Below are 22,039 nucleotides of genomic sequence, written 5' to 3'. Positions count from 1 at the left end.
CTTATCTTCATAATTGTTCCTCGTCAAAGCTGTACTTAATATCATTCCTGAAGCATGTAAGCTTCGTCATTGTTGAACGGCACTCTTCCCATCCCTCGTTATGTCTGGTTCAGAGTCTGTTCCTCATCAATCTTCGGCGGGGCACTTTGAATAATAATAACAATCATCCTTGAACAGACCTCTCTCTCTCTCTCTCTCTCTCTCTCTCTCTCTCTCTCTCTCTCTCATCGTTTTTCTTGCGCAAATCTCTGCCAATCACAACGGAGAGTGTTAGCGGAGGATGTCTCTAAGGCCACTGATAAGCAGCTGACGGGGGAAGAGGCGAACCTCACCGTGGAGACCTTTATTTTTAGGACCTGTTTTGGGAGGGCCACGTCCCGGGTGTCCATTTTCCCTCATGATAAATGGATTCGAGGACTTTGAGTGAACGCTTATACGCCGGCGGGAGCCAAGTTCTGGCGGAGGTTGGCTGGATGTTTGACAGTGACGACATTCACAATACTAACTCAAGGGGAACGAACGGCTTACTGCCGTGTGGGGTTCCTGGTGGAGACTCTTGTTCCTGTTTGAGGTTCCTGGAGGAGACCGTTGCTCCAGCATGAGGTTCCTGTTGACTGTCGCTTCTGTTTTGAGGTTCGTGGTGGTGACTGTTGTCTTCGCATGATGTTATGGGTTATGCGTTCTGTTGGATACTGTTGTTCCCTTATGAGGTCGCTGGTCGTAACTGTTCATTTTCGATGATTTTTAATTTTTTTGTTTTGCGCTGCTGCTCCGCTGAAAGTATATATATATCCTCTGATGACTATGAATTATAAGGCAGCTGCTAATGAAATATATGGTAGATAGTGGTAGAGAAATAAATGATAGCTGGTGACACTAAATCATAGAGTACTTAATGACGGTAAAGTACAAGGCTTTTGATGATAAAATCTGCGGGAGTTGCTGACCATTGGATATAAGGGAGCTGATGAGAATCACTCTTCAAGCAGAAGGAACAGTTACCATCGCTCGAGATAAGGTTATGTTCCTCTTCATATTATGATCATTATCCTTTACCTCTTCTTATCATTCCGATATTAAGAGTTGTATTACGATTCCGCCGAACCCTGAGTCTCGAGCTAGCGAGCAGCAGGAAAGTAGGGAGAGACGGGGGGTAAGAAGGATGATAGTAAGAGTTTTCACTGCTTGGTTTAATGAATAACAGCGGGCGGGGAGAGGTGTATATGATGCGGTAGCCATCGGTGGCTACAGGGCAAGGGGGAGCGAGAGCACCCACGCACACTCGGCCCAAGCAAGGCAGGCTGGATAGGAGGGGCGCCCAAGGTTGCCCAGGACAGGAGAGGAGTCCACACGGGCCTGGATAGGAGGGGCGTCTAAACGGGTTTTGGACGGGAGAGGTGTCCGAACGGGCTAAGACAGAGAGGGACGTCCAAGTGGGCTTGGATAGGAGGGGCGTCCGAACGGGTCTGGACAGAATGGAAGTCCACAGGGGGTTTGGACATGATCCAGGACTAAAGGGGCGTCCACAGGGGTCGGTGGGCGTGGCCGGGGGGCTGGGTCTGTACGGCGGGGGGGGGGACTCACTTTCCACCAACGACGTGGCCGCGAGATAAAAAGCCGAAATATTCGCCTCGTCACGCCGCCCTCAGCGGGCCCTCCGCGGTTCTGCTCGCCTTAAAACGTTCCACTAAGTTTCGATTGTGGCTGATGAAACTACGAGATGGGGGCATTAGATATGGAGGTATAAGGCTTCCAGGGGAGATGTACGATGGTGCGGGTGTGGTGGGCAGCGCAGCCAGGCGTGCGGGAGTCGCCGCCCCACACCCATGATTTCAGCTGCTTCGGTTCCACAGTCTTTTCCCCCACCACGCGTTGCCTGGCTCGTGTGCACCTCGTGTTTTAATGCTGCGATTGATGAGGGAGGCATGATATCACATTTTGCTTCGTTTGGAATTTTTGGTTGGAAGGCGAGGGTTGCGTGTGGGCCATTTTCACATCCTGAAAGGGCCGCGTCGAGCGTTGTCAGGAGTTATGTTTCGCAGGTGTGTTGGTGACGGTTTTAGTGAGGTGATGGAGATGATGTGGGCAGAGATGGTTGTCTCACAATTATGGTGTGCTGGTTAATGGCACAGATATAAGAGCGGAGGCAAGCGTGCGCGAGTGGGGACTGTGTTGCGGGAGTATATAATGATCAAATATATTCAAAAACAAATTAGACTTCTCAGGTTAACTAAGTTTATGACCATTTGGGCAGGTGTTTCCTTTTCTTCCATCTATATTCAGATATTCATCTTAAGACACTAGACTTATAACTGGGAAGAAACCCTGACAAGCCAAACTGAATAAGATTTAAGGTAGATTCTCGTGAGGGTATCTGACTCAGGTCGTGTGATCACGAATCTAACGCACTCCTGCCCTCCTCCTCCTCACCACGACGGACTGAGCGAAAGTTATGCAGAATCCCGGGTAATGGAAGCCGCTGGTGGTATGTGATGGGTGCCACAGGTGCCGAGGTCGGACGCGAACAGAGAATACCATCCCAGGGACAGCGCCCGAGTCTCTCCACCACAATTATCACCATGATGGAGGCACCACTATTATTACCGTGATGGGGGGCGAGTGGTGGCTGACGGCAGGACGCACCTCCCGGCAGCTGAGGTCCCCGGCAGAGGCGTGGCGGGCGTCCAGGTGGGCGGAGGACGCTGCTGGAGGGATGCCGGCCGCCTCCAGATGAGCTCAGCAAATTCTGGTGTCGCGAGGCAGAGTGTGAAAACAAAGAGCGTCGGGCGGCCGATGCAGAGTGCACGTCGCGGCCGCTAATGAGTTGATGGCTGGGCATTAGCGCGGGCCTGGGGATCTGGGCGCTGCTGGACATCCCCGGCGCCCGCAGGCTGGGGAGAGAGAGAGTTGGGGTGTTGGGGAGGAGTGGCGACGGGGTGACGGGGATGGTGCTGTTGGTGTAGGGGGAGAGGGGCGGTGGTGGTGCTGGCGGTGGTGCTGGATGGTGGAGAAGAGGCGGTGGACGATAGTGCTACAGGTTTTGGTGTGCTGCTGGGAGGGAGGCGGCGACGCTGTGTAGGTATTAATGGTGAGGGGGAAGGTTGGTGTAATGGGTGACTCTGGTGATGATGTTGGGATCAGGTGATGGTGTTGGTGAGGGGGGAAGGAAAGGAGCTGGTGGTAATGATGTTGTCAAGAGTGGAGACAGACGCATAACACTCTGATGATAATAACAATATCAACCACTGAGAGTAATACAGGGAGAGGAAGGGTGTGCCAAGTTAGGGTCTCTGGGCGACCTAAGGTCACCAGTGAATGGCTCGGTCGTAACGACTTGCCAGCCGTCTAAACTACCCCGGAACGCAGCAAGACGAGCTTTTGATGACCACCGCTCAGAGGTCACGCCCACGGGTCACGCCCACGCAGCTGCTACACGCCTGTGTCTCCTGTTAGGCCCACGGCACCGTCTGACCGGTAAAAAGAAATAACCTCTGTAGTCATGCACGACTAATCTTGTAATCATAAAACAATAATAAAAAAGTTTGATTAATGAACCAATTGCTCATCAAAGAAGGTGGTGATTCTTGGCCTAAATCCATTTCAGACGAGTGATTACAAGCCACGCCGACCCCGTGCATCTTGCTGGTCAGCCGGAGATGGTCTGCTCTATAAACAGTGTGGGATCGCTGTGACCTCTCATATCTATGGTAAGAGAACGAACGTACGTACGTGCAGCTGGTTAACTACTGTGTGTATATGTAGGGTTTGCAAGTCAGCTTCAGGGAATTAGGCGTCCCTGCCGTATGGTTCCCAGCAGCAGGCCGCAGCCCGCACACCTGACTTCCCAGAAGAACAGCACAAAATATCAAGCAACATCACAGGAACCAGTGTCGGGTTGAGCACCATACGGGCGAACCTCCCTCATATACCGAGGCAACGACCAGCTTTACCTTGGGCTAGATTAATTAATAGATAAGGAGAAGAGAGAGAGAGAGAGAGAGAGAGAGAGAGAGAGAGAGAGAGAGAGAGAGAGAGAGAGAGAGAGAGAGAGAGAGAGAGAGAGAGAGAGAGAGAGAGAGAGAGAGAGAGAGAGAGAGAGAGAGAGAGAGAGAGAGAGAGAGAGAGAGAGAGAGAGAGAGAGAGAGAGAGAGAGAGAGAGAGAGAGAGAGAGAGAGAGAGAGAGAGAGAGAGAGAGAGAGAGAGAGAGAGAGAGAGAGAGAGAGAGAGAGAGAGAGAGAGAGAGAGAGAGAGAGAGAGAGAGAGAGAGAGAGAGAGAGAGAGAGAGAGAGAGAGAGAGAGAGAGAGAGAGAGAGAGAGAGAGAGAGAGAGAGAGAGAGAGAGAGAGAGAGAGAGAGAGAGAGAGAGAGAGAGAGAGAGAGAGAGAGAGAGAGAGAGAGAGAGAGAGAGAGAGAGAGAGAGAGAGAGAGAGAGAGAGAGAGAGAGAGAGAGAGAGAGAGAGAGAGAGTCGGGACTCGGCCTGAGGGACAACACTAAGGAAACAAGAGGCGCTACATTTGCTTGAGGGATTCCTCATCTTGCGTTCGTCTGCTATCGTCGCAGGGGTCCGCTGAGCAAGAGCGCACCCCACCTCGCCACAAGTCGCGCTCACCCAACCCGTAAATTTGGTACACATCGCTACGTAATGTTTCCCATATTTGAAGAGTACAGGATCACCGTGGATCCTGAGGGGAGGGGCTGGCGGATCCTACGTGAGGGTCCTTGGCCAGGCTGGCGTACATAACTTTGATGTCCTACCAAAGGATGGCAAGGGACAGAATAGGATGTCTTCGTCAACTCTGACGAGAAATGATTTCGACTTGCCATAGATTGTGAAAACCAAATGTTAATCTTGCATGTAGGTGCAAATGATGATACTGCTCCCAGAAATAGGTATATTACTGGGTTGGTAACATAGCGAAGCCTTCAGGGGTACACTGGGAATAGAAATCGTTCTGTAATGAGGGCAATTAAAGTTAATAATGCCTTATTAGTCTCTAGCATAAACGTATCGAATGGTGTCCGATTTGCAACAGCCTTATGCCAAACGTGTAATGTAGATTTATGTTCCATTACATAATTGCGAAGAAAGATGTGAGCACCCAACTGTCCCTCCACACACACACACACACACACACACACACACACACACACACACACACACACACAACGCACACACACACACACACACACACACACTTCACTTTATATATATATATATATATATATATATATATATATATATATATATATATATATATATATATATATATATATATATATATATATATATCCTAGCGTGAGCCAAGTACCCAATTTATCGACCAACCCTCAGAGGAGGATGAACAGCTGGGTTGAATATGGAACAGCTGCCGCAACCAGGAGTCGAACCTATGCGCTCGACATATAAATGTTTGAAATCATTATTCATAAGAATTTCCATAGTAACATTTCGTAACTTTTCTGTGTTATTTATTATTTCCTGTCGCTTGATTCATGTTTTACTGTCCTCCATGTAGTATTGTATCAGTCAGTTGATCCGTGCACACCTACGTGTATTATCCATATCATCCATGTTCTCTGCTGTATCATCCAAATGATCTAGGTTAAGTTACTGTATCAACCAAATGATCCATTTTCACCAACTTTATCATCCGGATGATACACACCAGTTAGCCATTATTAGCAGAACAAGACGACAATCAATAAAGATCTAAGATTTCTAACACAATAACCAAGTTTTAAATAAAAAAAAAAACATAAAAATGATATAAGGTTTCACTGTCAGAAAATATAGCCTGTCAAAGAAAATACACAATACTTTCTCTAGACCGCCCTCGCCAGACTACAATCAGAATATATGACGTTCAGTTCTGGTCAATAACCTTGATCAAAGACGGTGAGAAAAAAAAAATGTACAAATTCAAGGGAGAGCAACGAAACTAATTCTCTCACTCAAGAAATATATTTTATGAAGAAAACCTGAAAAATCTATTATTATTTCCTCTTAAAAGCTCGGGCTCTCAGGAGATCTGATAGAGACTTTCAAATACTTAAAGACAGAATAACTCACGTCAATTTCTCCCCCAAGTTAGATAGATATACGATGGCCCGAAGCAATGGAATGAAGTTAAATGCTCAAAGATATAATACAAAATTATTTCTAGCAGCAGAGTTGTAGAACAATGAATTCAGCTAACCAACAGATACTGTCAGGGCGAAGGCTATCAATACATTTAAATCCCGGTTAGAAAAATGCTTTAATGATATTGATTATGAGAGATAAACCTGTTCAAGAATAACAATATAATAAGCATGTATTTTAAACTTTTTTTTTCAGTCAGAATGTTTAATATCTCTCCTTATGAGTATGGCGTATCCTGTTGTTGATATTGTATCAGAATATGTTTGCCATTCATCCTTTCCTATAGAATTTCCCCGTTAGTATATCTTCTCTACAGTATATGGTGTTCCTTCAGAGCTATATGAATGTATCCACCACATTCACCCTCTTCCTTACATTCTCGTCTGGAGACAACGCTTCGCCTCCATGCAACACTGTTGGGAGTACGATACCTTGAAACATGGCCATCTTTGCCGGTGTGGTGGTAGTTGGGAGGATCCAACTAATTTACTATCCTATCTTTATCTATATGGGAAATTAGGTTACTGTTATTGTCCTCCACCAGATAACCTCGTCATAGACCAACAGGTCTTCCGTTATCTGTCTTTCCTACGCGCACATGTACTCCGATGTACCCTCCTGAGCACATAATCTCATTAGGTCTTGTGTTATCTGGCCTTCCCATTTACACGTACAAATTCATCCGTATCATCCACATGACGCGATACAAAGTCTATCACCTGCAGATGTTGATTATTTCCTTCATATGTTTTAGCCAAACAGTGTTTCCCATTCCTCCGTTCAGTTGCGATTAATGATTAACATCATCATTATTCATTTTGGTCATCATTATCATCATTCATTATCCGTATCATTATCTTAAGGCTACGATCTACCTATACCATCCATTCCAGGTTTAGTGCTTTCCCTATTGTCGTCTAATTTGGACACATCCTCCGGAAGCATCTCTGCTCGTATCGAACCCACGTCGACACAAGTTATTTCCGGCTGCCAAGCTGTCCACCAGTCCTTTGTCTACTAAAGGATCGTGTCTGTCCACTGGACGAAATCATACATTTGACTTAGCTTTGTGAAAGAAATGCACGGCTGTGTGGCCCACGAAGTGTTTCAGTAATACTGCTTTAAAAGGTTTTGTGTGTGTGTGTGTGTGTGTGTGTGTGTGTGTGTGTGTGTGTGTGTGTGTGGTGTGTGGTGTGTGTGTGTGTGCGTGTGTGTGTGGTGTGTGTGTGTGTGTGTCTGTGTGTGTGTGTGTGTGTGTATGTGTGTGTGTGTGTGTGTGTGTATGTGTTGTTAATATTACCACCTACGCAACTTTCCCCTCCGCATCTCTCTCTCTCTCTCTCTCTCTCTCTCTCTCTCTCTCTCTCTCTCTCTCTCTCTCTCTCTCTCTCTCTCCACTCTTCTTCCTTCACCTCTCTGTCTGTCTCTTCCCTTCCATCCCACTCCCTCACATCTCTCATCACCCTGGCCATCCACGGCCCATCAGGTGGGTCTGCTGGCCGGCTCAACACGGGGGGTTGGGGGATCCACAACTCCCTTTACATGTCGCTGGCATACCCTCTCAGCTCCTCAGTCAAAGTCTCCCCTCAGCCACGTCCTCCTCAGCGTCCCTCCACTCAGCCAATGGGGGAGAGGTCGAGTTCTTGGAGTATGTACGGAGGTGTTGGGGAGGCTAGGAGGATGGTGGCCATGTGGGCTAGGGGGGCGGCGGCAGCGGCGGCGTCGGGTGTGTCTCCCCAGTGTGACGCCCGCTGGATCGCTCCCTCCATCCGCCGCCCCGCTCACCTCGCCCAAATATTTGATCGGCGATGATTCTGCGCATCTCGGACAAAAATGCACAACAACGCCACCATTGTCTTGCTGGGGAAGGGAGTGGTGTGTCTGCTGGAGGGAGAGGATGAGGGAGTGCGGGAGAGTTCTGCGGTCACCAAACTCATTAGTTCAAATTAATACTTCTGACCAAAATGATGATGATGTTCCTCTCACGGCGACACACCCCTGCCCAGCAGTCCCGCATCCCCATGGAGGTAAGGAGGCCTCCAGCCGTAGTCCCTTCGACGTTCCTGCTTGACAGGGGTCGTCTGAAGACCTTCAGCAGGTCCACTGCCCTGGTCCCCTTCCTTCACACCCAAATATTCCCTCCCTACCCAGCGCCCTGACCAAGCCTTCCCTCCCCTGGGCTCTCAACCCTTCCCTCCATGTTCAGGGCCCTCAACTCTCTCTCCCCACTCCCCTCCTTACTTCCCATTCCAACCCTCCACTTCTAGCTCTCCTTGCCCACTCCTGCACACTCTCCCCTTCTGTCCGCTACCACAACCACTCTTCTCTCTTTGCCCACCACTACCATCCTGTCCACTGTGGCCACACGACAGCCACCACCACCACCACCACTACCACCATCATGTCCACTGTGGCCACCACCACATCCCTGCCAGCCACCACCATCGTGCTCTCTCCCTGCCCACCACCACAACCCGCCCAGTGCCCCCTCCAGCCACCCTACAGACGGCAGGTACCGGTTGGTTGGCTGGCCACTCGTCGGCTGACTTATGAACATCATCTTGACTTAGCAACAAAGAGGGCTGTTGATACTACGAATTTTAGCTCTCAAGAGTCTTGCAAATGCTAATTTAGGCTCCGAGGGTATTGGCCAGTCCACTCCAGAAAAAAAGAGCCAAGGCTACATTATACAGCCTCGATCAAGCGAATCCATGCGTCTCCACAGTGTACTCAGGCCGGTCAAGGAAACCTCAATCAAACGTACCCGTCCGACATTTGCTTTATGCAAGAGCTCGACGAACCAACTCATCCTCTCTCCGCCATCCACACGTCGCTGGCAGGATGCAGAGTTCAGGGCCTCCGTGGTCGTCCTCACGGCCTCTACCAACCTGCCGGCCCGGGTAAGGTTCACGGTCTTTGTCAATGCCATCCTCGTCCTCTCCAGCCGGAGTGTCTTTCTACTTGGAAAGAATTTAGGGCCTTTGCCGTCGTTGCGGTCCCCCATAATCCTGTCGTTTCGTTCCATAAGCACTACGTCTTCAGTGGGATAAAATTTAGGGCTATCATCGTCGTCCTTGTCTGGGAGGGGGAGGACTGGCGCAATACCTCAGGATGACTGTGTGAGGCAGACGGAGAGGAAAGGCGAGAATGATGCAGGAAGTCAAGCGCTTTATCAAAGTAGTATAGGGATGGTGTTAGTTTATCGTAATCACATATAATGCATATATTTTCCCCTGTCTGTATATATATATATATATATATATATATATATATATATATATATATATATATATATATATATATATATAAGTTTCTACCTAGAGGAAGTTAATCTCGAGTGCAGAAGCGAGCGGAAGTAACCCTGAGTCGAGTCTGGCTCGAGATTGGAAGGAAGTGAAAGAACGTTTGTGCTGATTCAAACAGCAAACGTTGGTGAATAAAATGGAAACAAAGAAACTGACAGATGCAAATGTGGTGAACGCTGGTTTATATAACAATGCGGCCGTAAACAACACAGCCACAAAGAATACCTTACGTTCAATACGTAATAAAATTGTAAGCAATTGCGTGTGTGTTGTTTCTTAACTGGTATGTTTTGTGTGTCGAGTGGTTACCTTTTACTGGACATAATTTACAGCTTTTATATCACAAAGCTGTGTGAAGATATTACTAATACAGAGGAGGGTAGCTGTACCAGACGATGTAGGAGGGTGGCTGTACCATTCCCTGTACCAGACCACGCAGGAGGGTGGCTGTAGCAGTCCCTGTACTAGACTATGCAGGAGGGTGGCTGTACCAGACGATGTAGGAGGGTGGCTGTACCAGCCCCTCTACCAGACCACGGTGGTATTAACGTACCCAAAACATAAACTTTGAACTGTCCGCAGGGTGATGAGGTTAGATAGACTCTTACAGACACAGTTTATCACCTTCTGCTTCGGCATGTTTTAGAGACGATGACGATTACGAAAGGCAATTCCCTTAACCCAGTCAGGAGGTCTTCAGAAACCATCGTATCTCTTTGGTCTGTACAATATCACTGTCTCAGCTGGAGGGAAGTCATGATCGGCAACACTAGCTTTCAGGACAATGCTCGTCAAGGCCTCAGCAGTCTTTTCCTTCATCCTGCTCCTGAGGACGAACGGTCAAGACCAGCTCGAGTCGTGGGCGACCTCGCTCTGAGGCTGAAGTACGTGGTGGTATAAACAAAATATGGCGGTATTTTTGATCCGATGAGATACATCTATTCATGTGTCTGGTCTGAGCCAAGTTTCCACAAGCTATGTCTGAGATTCAGGCAGGTAGGTCTTGACACAGGCTTTGACTGACGTCGCTGCACTCCTCAAAAGTAAGCTTTTCCTTACTGGCATTCCCTGGAGGAGAGAGAGGTTTCCCTTTGTCCTCCTCTTTCCATATTCCTGGAAGCATTCACTTGTGGATGCATCGCTTCATGTCTGATTCGACAGCATCAAAGTCACTTTCTTGTCACCGAGTTTCGAGTGGGTTCTTATGGTCTCCTGTTCCGTGTTTGCGTCTGCATTAACGATGAATACGTCGTCTTGATATCCAACTTTTATGATCTTAACAGACGTAAACACGAAGGGAATGTGAACATGATATCTGTGTTCGTGGTCATGTCTCTGATATTTTCGATCAGCCTGTTTAGCAACACAGTCTAAACTGATCTTTGAAAGTTGCTGTGTCAGCCGGCAGGGGCCTCCGCCCTCGTGGTTTTTCAACTCACTATCAGACAGCCACAGATGATTAATCTTATTTCCAGCATTACTTAAGATAGACCAATCCTGAGCTTTTAGTTTCCTCCAGCTTGCTTACGGCCGGAGACACAACACGGCAGAAGCGCTGCTGCTACAAAGTGCACTCAGATGATGTGATGTGCCGCTGCACACTGCCTCTCTCTCGCTGGGATCATCACAAAACTGACCAAAAGATCATTTTGAGTCGAAATACAGCACCACCATCAGTGAGCCACATTGTGAACCATGGCTCAAGCTTTTTGTCATATAACATCCCAGGATAATTATATATATATATATATATATATATATATATATATATATATATATATATATATATATATATATAAACACATCAGCGCAGCTTCCTCAAAATCGCTTGAAATCTCTCTCCCACATACTGACCCACCTGCCTGAGAGGGTGTTGCACCCAGCCTGTGACCTGGCCAGCGCTCGCCCATGGCTTGGCCCATGGCTAGGTCCGCTGCCTCGGTATTTTTCCTGTGTTGGTCGTGCTGTTGGCTGATCATCAACAATTTGTTTAACATCGCCATTATGTCGTTCAAGTCATCAGTAAAGCGTCAGCTGCTCCAAGGCCAACCGAAGTTGAATGCTTCAGTTATTCTAACTCGACCACCACTGCAGGCAGCAATTATGTTTATTATGAGGCATCTGGTTCTCTCGGGCTTTTTAATTCCCTTTAAATAATTTTTTCAGGCGGCTTTCAGAACATCTCACAATTTCAGAGAACCTAAAGATCACACTAAACCGTCCGCCTCAATGAGCCTACCAAGTCGAGCTAAACTGACCACTGACGGTTCGGTGTGTCTCGTCGTGAAGCAGAACACAGAAATAACCCCACTTGGGTCAGATCCCCCCACCAGCCAGTACAGGTCCTACGGCAGAGTCACTCCTGATGATTTACACCTGTAGTATTCATCTCCTGGACAGGTAACGTATGTCCGTTTTCCTAACGACCGTAGTTAAGGCCGCTAAAGATTCCAGATTCGTTGTTCGAGCGAGCGTGTTTTGACATACGAAATACCGGTGAAATTACATCTCGTACATAACTTTCAGATTGACTGGTGACTGGAGAGTGCCAGTCTGAGTGAGAAGGAGCGAAGGATGACGCATGAAGACACCCCCGTCAGAAGAACACCTTTCGTGATCCTTTAACTCTTTGAACACGACGGAACGACCCTTGAACACGACGGAACGACCCTCGAGCACCACGGTAAGACCCTTGTTCACGACGGTAAGACCCTTGAGCACGACGGCATGATCTTTGAGTAATGATGAGTCTGCCATCGGTAACCCAAAGGTCGTTCCACTGAGCTGTAACGACTCGATATCTTCAAGATTCATACTGACGTATTATGGTCGTACCAAACAGACTGATATCTTATGGTCGTATCCATCCGACTAATATTCTATGGTAGTGCCATAAGGGTATTCTGTCTTCATCTTCAATTTCACAGCAAAAATCTCAGGTCATCACCACTGTCCTCCAGCAGATAACCTCGTCAGAGACCATCACATCTTTCCGATACCCTCATCAGAGACCATCACATCTTTCCGATACACTCGTCAAAAGACCATCAGGTCTTTCCCATATCCTCGCCAGAGACCATCAGGTCTTTCTCAATTCCGTACCTCTCGATGATGAAATCATACCATCTGTATAGAATCCCTCGACCTGTGCATACAACACGACACTAAACCGGGAGACTGAAACAAAAAAATAGAATTACGTAAGACTCGGAAAACAAATCCTTTATAATCCTTTTGTTGGAGAATTCACAATCATTTTTTCATTGAAAATGGAGATTATTTCATCGTTTTTCTTTCATCGTCTTATTCTGGGCACAGTACTTTTTTTTTCGGACAGCATCCTTTAACTTTACTTTATGGACATAATATGAATCCCTTTGTGTGAGTCCTTACGTAATATCAGTTCTCGTAGAGAAGGCAGGCGAGACTGCGTTAATATCAGATCTCTTGCAGACGGCAAGCAGTATGATGCTCAACACGGTCAGTCTCGTGTAAATAACTGATGAGGAGAGAGAGAGAGAGAGAGAGGGAGAGAGAGAGAGAGAGAGAGAGAGAGAGAGAGAGAGAGAGAGAGCGAGAGAGCGTTCAAACAATACCCAATGGGCACAATAAACCAAAGGAAAAACACCGAAAACAATAGCCAGACTATAAGAGAAAGAATTCCCCCCCCCCCCCCCCTCCCTCCGAAAGGCATTAAACCAGGGAAATATGAAAGGAAATAATAATAATAATAATAATAATAATAATAATAATAATAATAATAATAATGATAATAATAATAATGATGATAAGGCTTGGGTTGAACGCCGACCAGCTTACGTATTTACAGCGAAAAGAGATACGCCGTAAAATATTAATGCCCCAATAAACATGTCCATTCTTGTTGCTGTCGGCCATTGGGTCGGATTTGATTTTCTAGCCGGCTTCACGTTGATGGTTGGCCCAGGGAACTGGCAACATGATAATGATGGCTTAACAGATATAACCAAAACAAGACAAAGAATAGGAACGATCCCTTGTCCTCATAAATAATTAATATCATTCTTCGTTCGTGTAGACGCTACAGCAAATGGGTGATGGTGAGTTTGATAGCCAGAGAGGGAGAGACGGGATTACGGATGCAAAAAGGGGGAAGAAAAAAATAGAAAAAAAAAAGATTAAAACACTGCTTTCAGTGTTGACGAAGAGGATACTTGAAGCCAAGACAAAAAAAGAATAATACGAAGAAAAAGCAATGGTTGATCTTTATACAGATAACTTTGGAAAGATGTCTGCAGTAAATATCGCTCCAAAACAAAGACGAGAAATATGAACGAGATACGAACATGGGATTGCTTATCAAAACATATTATGATATCACACACAACGACCGAGGAAAAAAAGAGAAAAAAAAAGAAATGCTTTCTATATCGCCTTACACGAGAGTCGACCAAGATAGAAGAGACAATCGGTGATACGAATTAAGTTATTAACCAGACTACACATAGCAAGTTGCTGGCAAGATCTGTAGCTGATCAAACTGGTCGCTATAAATTGTAAACCATGAGATCCGTTTTCTACGATATCAAGGGGTAACGAAAGACCCCGGTGAACATCGATGAAAAATGAGCTATGATAAAAGAGCACATCCGGCTGTAGTATACCCGGCTGCATCTTGAGCACCGATATGGTTGATAAACGACATAACAGACGAGGAAAAAAAAAAAAAAACTATGAGGGACCCCTGATGCAAATGGCCGCCGCGTATGTTAATTAGGGTTAACACAGGGAGGGCGCAAGTGTCGCTCCTACACACAAAACAGACTCTCGAATGACGGGAAAGGCATCAAGAGGTTGTTCTGAAGCAACGTCAAATTTTCAGCCAGGATAAACCTCCCGCCCGTAAAAAGCGACGAGAAGAGGAGAAGACAATAGAACCATGCTAACCAATCTATGTGGCACATTTCTCTTTCTTCATATATATATATATATATATATATATATATATATATATATATATATATATATATATATATATAATCGCCGTAAACGTATATTGGAATATTCCAGCGTTAAATGGCTATGCTTGGCGGATACTACAAGACAAAAGAAGTACTCAAATTTCCCAGGATGGAGTTTGGCTTTGGTATATTATAATAAATGTTGGGAGAGGTGATATGTAAGCCGGGGTAAAACGGAGGTTCCTATGCAGGCTGCGTCGGTGGAGACGTCATAAAAATGCAGATCATAATAGTAAAATGGTTTGAAGCGGGGCATATGGCAGTCTAACTTCAGAACAGTGTATAGTATTGCTTAGCTTTTAATTACTCCACGGCAGTGTAGAGGTCCAGATTAATTACACTTCAGCTACAGGATATATAATATTAGTTTGAACCCGCGGGGCCTTGTCGTAATCTAGTTTTAACCCCGCGGTCTTGAGGTACAATGTTAGCTAGGTAACCCTGCCTCGTCCGTGCCTCGTGTTAGGACAGGGAATAAAACTTTCCACATTACTGTTTATGACAGCGTCTGCCGGGAGTTTATAGCGCGGGCCAGAAGACTGAGCGGAGAGGGAGTCTGGCTCGACGCAGGGTCTGCATCGACGTAAGGTGTGGCTCGATCCAGGGTCTGGTGTGATACAAAGTCTGTGTCGACGGAGATATGGCTCCACACAGGATCATGCTCGACACAGACTCTGGCTCGGCATAAGGGGAGGGTGGGGGGTCTGGCTCGACGCAGAGTCTGGGGGTATGGCTCGACACCAGGAGTCTGGTTCGTCGCAAGTATTTTGGCTCGACTGTGGGTCTGGTCTGGCTGACTCCGTTGCTCATGTAAGACCACTCTACACAGGCTGATGGAGCGCAGTCCCCAGGCGATAAATTCAAGCACTCACACTCACCCAGAAAGCCAAGCTTGTGATGTGTTTGTCTTAATGGCTACACACAGCCAACGTCATAAAGAATTTCATTAGCATTTACGTAATAAACCTAAATGACATCATTTAAGATACAAAACTATGGGCAAAAACAAAAAGACGAGAAATTACAAAGAAAGAAAATGTTTCACGTGAATTGGAATCATATAGGAAGGGCGCAAAGGACCAGCCCAGCGGGAGAACAAAACAAAAGCGAAGAATGAGAGAAAATCAGACAAAAGGAGCCTTTCACGTTGATGAAATTAATAAAAATGGAAACGAGGAGGAAGGGACTTTGGTATATATCAAGGGAACCAATGAAGACTGTGATCTATTCAGTCGAGCACAAGACAAATTCGAGAGAGGAAGACAGAGAAAGAAATATAATTAAATCTCTGGCGGACCGTGAGCCTCTGGGTAGCTGAGGTGAAAGAAAATACGAAAACCCAGAGGTTGTCACTCGTAAAGGAGGCCAGAAGGACATCTTATAGACGTGACGACTATGCTTTGAAATATATAAATATGTAAAAAAAAAAAAATTGCTTGCCAGCTTTGTTGCAGGTGACTATAAAGAGGGTAGCACGAGATAAGTACTCACTGGTGGTGGAGGTGCTGGTGGTGGGCGTGGTGGAGAGGGACTTGTGGGCGTCCAGGGTGGGCGGAAGAGGCACACCAGGGCCGCCCTTACCCTCCTGCAGCGCCGCCAGCGTCAGGAGGGTCGAAAAGTTCCCTCCACCCAGCATCTGCAGGAGAGAAAACATGACATGCTTCAACAGTAGGAAAAATCGAATGTAGCTAATTACTATCATCAAAGTATAACGTTTAAGTTCCCAGGAGACGGGAGCAGAGTCTTTTGATTACTGTGGACAACAGGACTGGATGCCCAGAAACATATTCCCGCAGCCCAGGGACTAGCAAGCTACCGCGGAAGCATTACTAGACTCAGAGCCAGTCTGCTGCTTCTAACCTGGTTTATAATTATAAGTACACAGAAAACTTGACTCTATCCTGATATATAGGAGGAAGGAGGTTGGGGGCGAATTTGTCGAAGATGCGAACTAAGGAATGAGATTCGCAAGAACTAGTTCTGTTTTCTGGCGTAGAACTGTCTTGATTTGCTGTTGTCTGGCTCCTGAAGAGGCAAAGTAATTAGTTCACTTTGAACACACAGCCCCTACGTGTGCCTGTTCATAAACACTAGTTGGCGTCACTGTTCTGTAGCCACAATGAACATATGCAGGCGTGTGTGTGTGTGTGTGTGTGTGTGTGTGTGTGTGTGTGTGTGTGTGTGTGTGTGTGAAAAATAAATGGTCTCAGCGTTAATAATCGTGATCCGGAATTGCTATCAGTGAGAGAGATTTGCGTACTGAAAGTGAACTTTGAATTATATGGCTTAACAGGAGAGACGACAGCGTTTAAATAACAAGGCCTCGTGTGTGCAGGACATAAGACAACAGGTACATGGCAATGATATAGGGCGCTATAGGAAGAAGAAGAAGAAGAAGAAGAAGAAGAAGAAGAAGAAGAAGAAGAAGAAAAGGAAGAACAAGAGCTACAGCAGCTGTATCAACATGGTGAAGAACAATAAGAACAAGGAACTATAAGCTAAAGGTTATAAACAAAATGTTTTCCCCTTCGTGAATGGGGAGACGGAAGTGGACACAGATTACAAACACGAAAAATGGCGGCCACATACGAAGGTAACGCTCATTATAACAGTGTAACGCTGACTCATAATACATCACTGGTCCAGCAGGGACGTTTCCTGATCACTGATAATCATTCACTCTGAAGAAATACTGTGTAAATAATTCCACATTAAAAAGAAAAAGTAATATTAAATGGAACACTGATTAGATATAAATAATTTTTCAGATCTCTCTCTCTCTCTCTCTCTCTCTCTCTCTCTCTCTCTCTCTCTCTCTCTCTCTCTCTCTATCTATCTATCTACTTATATATAAAAGCCCCCTTTCACCTCAACTCCACAAGGACCACTGTATCATCTCATCCCATCACCAGCACCTGACGATCCCTCATCTTTTCTTCTCTCCATCTTTTTAATCTAGTTTTCGGACAGAAGTATATCCTCAGATTTAAAACCCCTAGCATCTCAGACATTTGGGGGAGGGCGTGGGAAGAGCCAAGTCCGCTTCCCACCACCCACGCTTAAATTACGCTTAAAAATGCAGGAAAGCATCCGTCACCGCTTGACTTAATGTCCCTGCGGGAGGCACTAGAATTCCTGTCACTCCTCGGAAATCGTAGGAGCATAGAGAGAGAGAGAGAGAGAGAGAGAGAGAGAGAGAGAGAGAGAGAGAGAGAGAGAGAGAGAACACCACAAAGACACGAGAAGGGGTAGGGGTGATGTCTGGTGTTCTCTGTAAGCTATAACCATTTCCGGTGTTGTTAAAAAACGCGGGTATGGGAAAAATAATATGTATATATCTCCCTTCAACATTTACACGGAAAATTAAGCACATTCTTCGTCATTCACACACCCATGCATTTACAGGAGGCGACCCCCACGGCAGCGGCGGCAACCACGATGTGGCCCCCACGTGTCTCAGGACGTAAATGCATAAAGGATGTGAAAGAATGCCATAAAAAACCCATGGCCAGGGAGAGGACAGACGATGGGCGACGGAGGAAAATAACAGCTATTTAAATTCTGTAATGGATCGCATCGCTAAATGGTCCAGTTGTAGAGTTGTGATGCAAGAGTCAGGTAATGTGCACCGGGTTATAGCCCCGGTTGTGTCGGAGTCTCGGGTTGCGTTGCAGATGTTCTGTGGTGCTGTTGGCCTTGCTACGCCGAGTCGGTAAGTGATGTGGGGCATTGTGGAAGAACTTGGGAACTGCTGTAGAAGAAGCTGTCGATACGGTAGGCCTTTGTGGACGCAGGCGAAAATACATCACGCCTGCCCCTGCCGACTTGTTCCCACTAAGGCTCCGACGACACGGAAGGAGTGGTGGTAAACATGGTACTGCCCTGTGTGGAGGAGGAGGAAGGGCGGGATGAAGAGGAAGAGGTGACGGAAGGGGGAAGACGAATGGAAGGAGACACTTGGGTGGGAAGAGGGAGAGAGTCGTAAAGACCTCTTCTCTGACAGATCGACGACACATGTAAAACATCCGGGCGCTATTTTGGGTATCGTAAAATTGTGCGGTATGGAGACAATAACACAAGAGGTATTTAGATCGCCGGCCCTGGTGACGGCGAGGCAGTAGGGGCTACAAAGGTCTCGCGCCACGGCGCTGACAGACGACTTGATGATGACCGAGAGCCGGGGGGCGTCTCCTGGGAATACTCACCTTGACAGGAACCATGAGACAAGTCGCATGCTTTTCGGACATGCCTCACACCTCTGAGGTGCTTCCAGCGACAGCCTCTCACGCCCCGCGCCCACATCACGCGTGCCAAGCGCTGATGAAGATGCACCAAATGTTGTACGCATTTGCCCACCACGTCATCACTCGTCTGTGACCTTCACAAGGCCCGACGCACACCACCCCAACACAAATCTCAACACCCCAGAACACACCCTTCTTCGTCAAACATTCCCCATGTCCTCTGCGTTCGCCTGTGTCCAGAAGATACACCCATGTCACCTGCAAACACTTCACTCCTTCCACAGACACACTTAGGCAACGCCCTCTACACACGCCCACGCCCGCCGCACGTTCCATGCTCTCAGGACACACCTTATGTTTTCCACACATGATCCACGCCCTTCACACAGACATCCAATGCTGTCACCTTCATAACATGCCCCTCGCTTTCCATACACGCTCCACGCCCTCCACAGGCACTTTACACCATACGGATACTCTTTTCGCCCTTCAAGCAAGCCCTACAACGTACAGAAATCTAATTAACGAGAGCAATATGCCAAAATAATGGCGCAGTGAAGCCCGCACCGGCTCCAAGCAGGTGATGGCAGGTGATAGTCAGCGTTTCAGAGAAGACAGCCAGGTGTGTGTGGGTATAATTGCCTATTTGTACAGTTTGGGGAGAGACTTATACACTGGTAGAGCTATATTTCTTGAGCTTTCTGTAACTATGCTGAGATTTCGCAACTAGGAAGGGCTAGCGCGAAGCGCAAGAGAATTTAGAATTAAGAATTGAGTCATACTGGTTATGTGTTGTCGAGTGTTATGAGTGAGCTGTGACATGTGCGCGCGTGTGTGTGTGTGAGTGTGGGTGTGTGTGTGTGTGTGTTTGTGTGTGTGCATACATAAGTTGCACAACATACATCACATCATGATGTAAACTGCGCAGTCCCGTCAAGCGTCAATTATGTTTCAAATGATTAACTGAAGCAGTTCGGAGCGCCCAGCGACACTAGAAACCCCCACACCAACATTGTGCTCCACGCGAAACGGCAAACCCTCTAGAAATCAAGACAATCTCATTAAAACAGTTCCAAAATGGATCTGCTGTCGGCACCCAACAATTACAGGGAGACAAAGTTTTAACAACTGAGACACAGATTATAAAGTCCGCCGCGAGTTCCAGACAGATGATATAGAACAACATTTCCGACGCCAACTCCAATTGACTTGTCAATGACCCGCTGAGGTAGGAGATAAGACCACTAAGGCCATTAATACAGAACAACCCGAAAGACTCGTTTATCATGAACTGAAGAGAGTCAGTCGGTAGAAATAAAAAAAAAGAGAGAAAATGTGAATGAATTATGGGAACTGTGGAATGTCATCTGGTGGGGCGAGGTGAACCCAAGATGTAATCAAGCTACCAGTTCGTAATCAGATTATATTTACATAAATAAAACCTGCGTTGATTCCAGTACCCAAAATAACTGCGGTAAATACGAAATCTCATCATCTAGATCCCTGCTGCAGTGAGGAGGCATAAGCAACCACACGATACAATCATCCTTATGAAAAAGAAATGAACTTTTGCCGAGTGTGAAGCGGTCAGCAACGACAGAGCCAAATCGATACGATTAAATACACGCACATATTTTATCGTCGCAAAGCAGTAAAAGGCTCACTCAGTCTCGTACCTATCAACAGTTCTTAAACCAAACACCAGCTTGAGAAATATTCACGCTAAAATGACCCTTCAAACAATCCCTCTAACCCAATCACCATAGCCACACGCACATCAGATATCACACTCTCCAGACAAACAAGAGTCACACTCCCCAGACATACAAGAGTCAGACTCGTATATCTAAGGACCCCCTCAATATCCAAGAAGCAACTTTTACACAGAAGACATAGAAGATCTGCTGAACTTTCCTGTGCTAAAGTACCAAGACAGACTGACAGACATCACCACACTTTCATGATCTGTGGGTCCCAGCCAGTGGACGTGGCTAACTTCCTGACGGCTGTGGGAACCCAATAGTATGACAGTTCTTCACTGAACTACGAAAGTTGTCAAAACATTTATATTCATCGCATGTATATCTACGAAATTGTTCAAGAATATCAGTTTTCCTCATGTTCTCACAGCATACATCACATTGAAACAATATCTTCATCAATCTTTTGTACGACCATCGCCATGAGTAATTATTTCTCTCAAGTTATTGGAAATTATTCATCAAGACTGAACTTTTAATTTCCCCTGTCGTGATGGAGGGGTGGGGCGGGCTGCTGTGTCCAGAAGTTTGTGGTGAATAATTCCAGGATCGAGTTGGAGCCCACGCCACACACGAGCGCCACCTGCGGATCACTGTTCCCATTTTGTGAACTGTGTCACTCTCTCTAACTCGTTGGTGCAATGTGTCATAGCATTAAACCTTTAAAACAGAAATAAAAGATAATCTATCAATATGAAAACGATGTATTCAAAGTAAAAGGAGACAGTAATGCAATACAAAAAATGTACGGGTACTCTCTCTCTCTCTCTCTCTCTCTCTCTCTCTCTCTCTCTCTCTCTCTCTCTCTCTCTCTCTCTTCCCATACACACACACACACACACACAAAGCCACAAGCCGGGAATAATCCTAATAGGCGTAGATAAGGTCTACAAGGAATGTTTCATAACGGTAACAAGACGAAATTGCCCTCTGTAATTCCCAATAAAGACCAAACAAGCAGTTAAGTGGCGACAAAATAGAAAGATATAAAAATATAGCGCCAGGCTGGACGCTCTGGCTAATTGATATTGTTTTAGATGGCTACCGTTCCCGCCATATTGGATCATATTGTTTTTGAAGGGTAAGCCACCCAGCCATATTTTTGTGTTGTTGTTTGGCTGTGGTAACCGTCGTCACCATGTTTTGTAACATTGTTTTAGGGAAGTAAACGTTTTGTACCGGGCATATCTCTGTTATTGTTTTATAACATTAAACGATCCTGCCAACACTTTGCAAGTGGTTGGCAGGGTAACCGTTCAGGTCATATGTTGTTGTTGGTCACGCTTTTGTCATAACTTAGTTCGTTCATGTTGTTGAAAAATATCAGTCTGTACCCGCATTATCTTCACCTAACAGGGGGGTTAGTTCGTTGGCACGTTTGGACTTTAACGAGCCTGATGACTGCCAGGGTCATTAAAGCCGTCCAATGTCTGATTATAAATACCAATCAAAAAAATTCTAAACACCATCTTTAGGCGTTTAAGGTAAATTCTACAGCCATCAACACACCCTCACTGCATGCACGACCCTCCTACACCGAATGGTTTGGTCCGTTATCTATTTTGGCTTTGGACCTGTCGACCGCCGG

General features: G+C 46.3%; 1 protein-coding gene across 1 annotated transcript in view; it reads right to left on the bottom strand.

The window, feature by feature from the left end:
* The window catches only part of LOC139761821 (zinc finger protein castor homolog 1-like), a 407,573-nt gene that overhangs the window by 43,945 nt on the left and 341,589 nt on the right, over positions 1–22,039 (bottom strand). Inside the window, 1 exon segment of the mRNA XM_071686315.1 lies at positions 15,939–16,083. Coding sequence (XP_071542416.1) covers positions 15,939–16,083 — 145 coding nt within the window.

This window comes from Panulirus ornatus, chromosome 42 (assembly GCF_036320965.1).
Source record: "Panulirus ornatus isolate Po-2019 chromosome 42, ASM3632096v1, whole genome shotgun sequence".
Lineage (NCBI taxonomy): Eukaryota > Metazoa > Arthropoda > Malacostraca > Decapoda > Palinuridae > Panulirus > Panulirus ornatus.
This window is presented reverse-complemented; position numbering and strand designations above follow the sequence as displayed.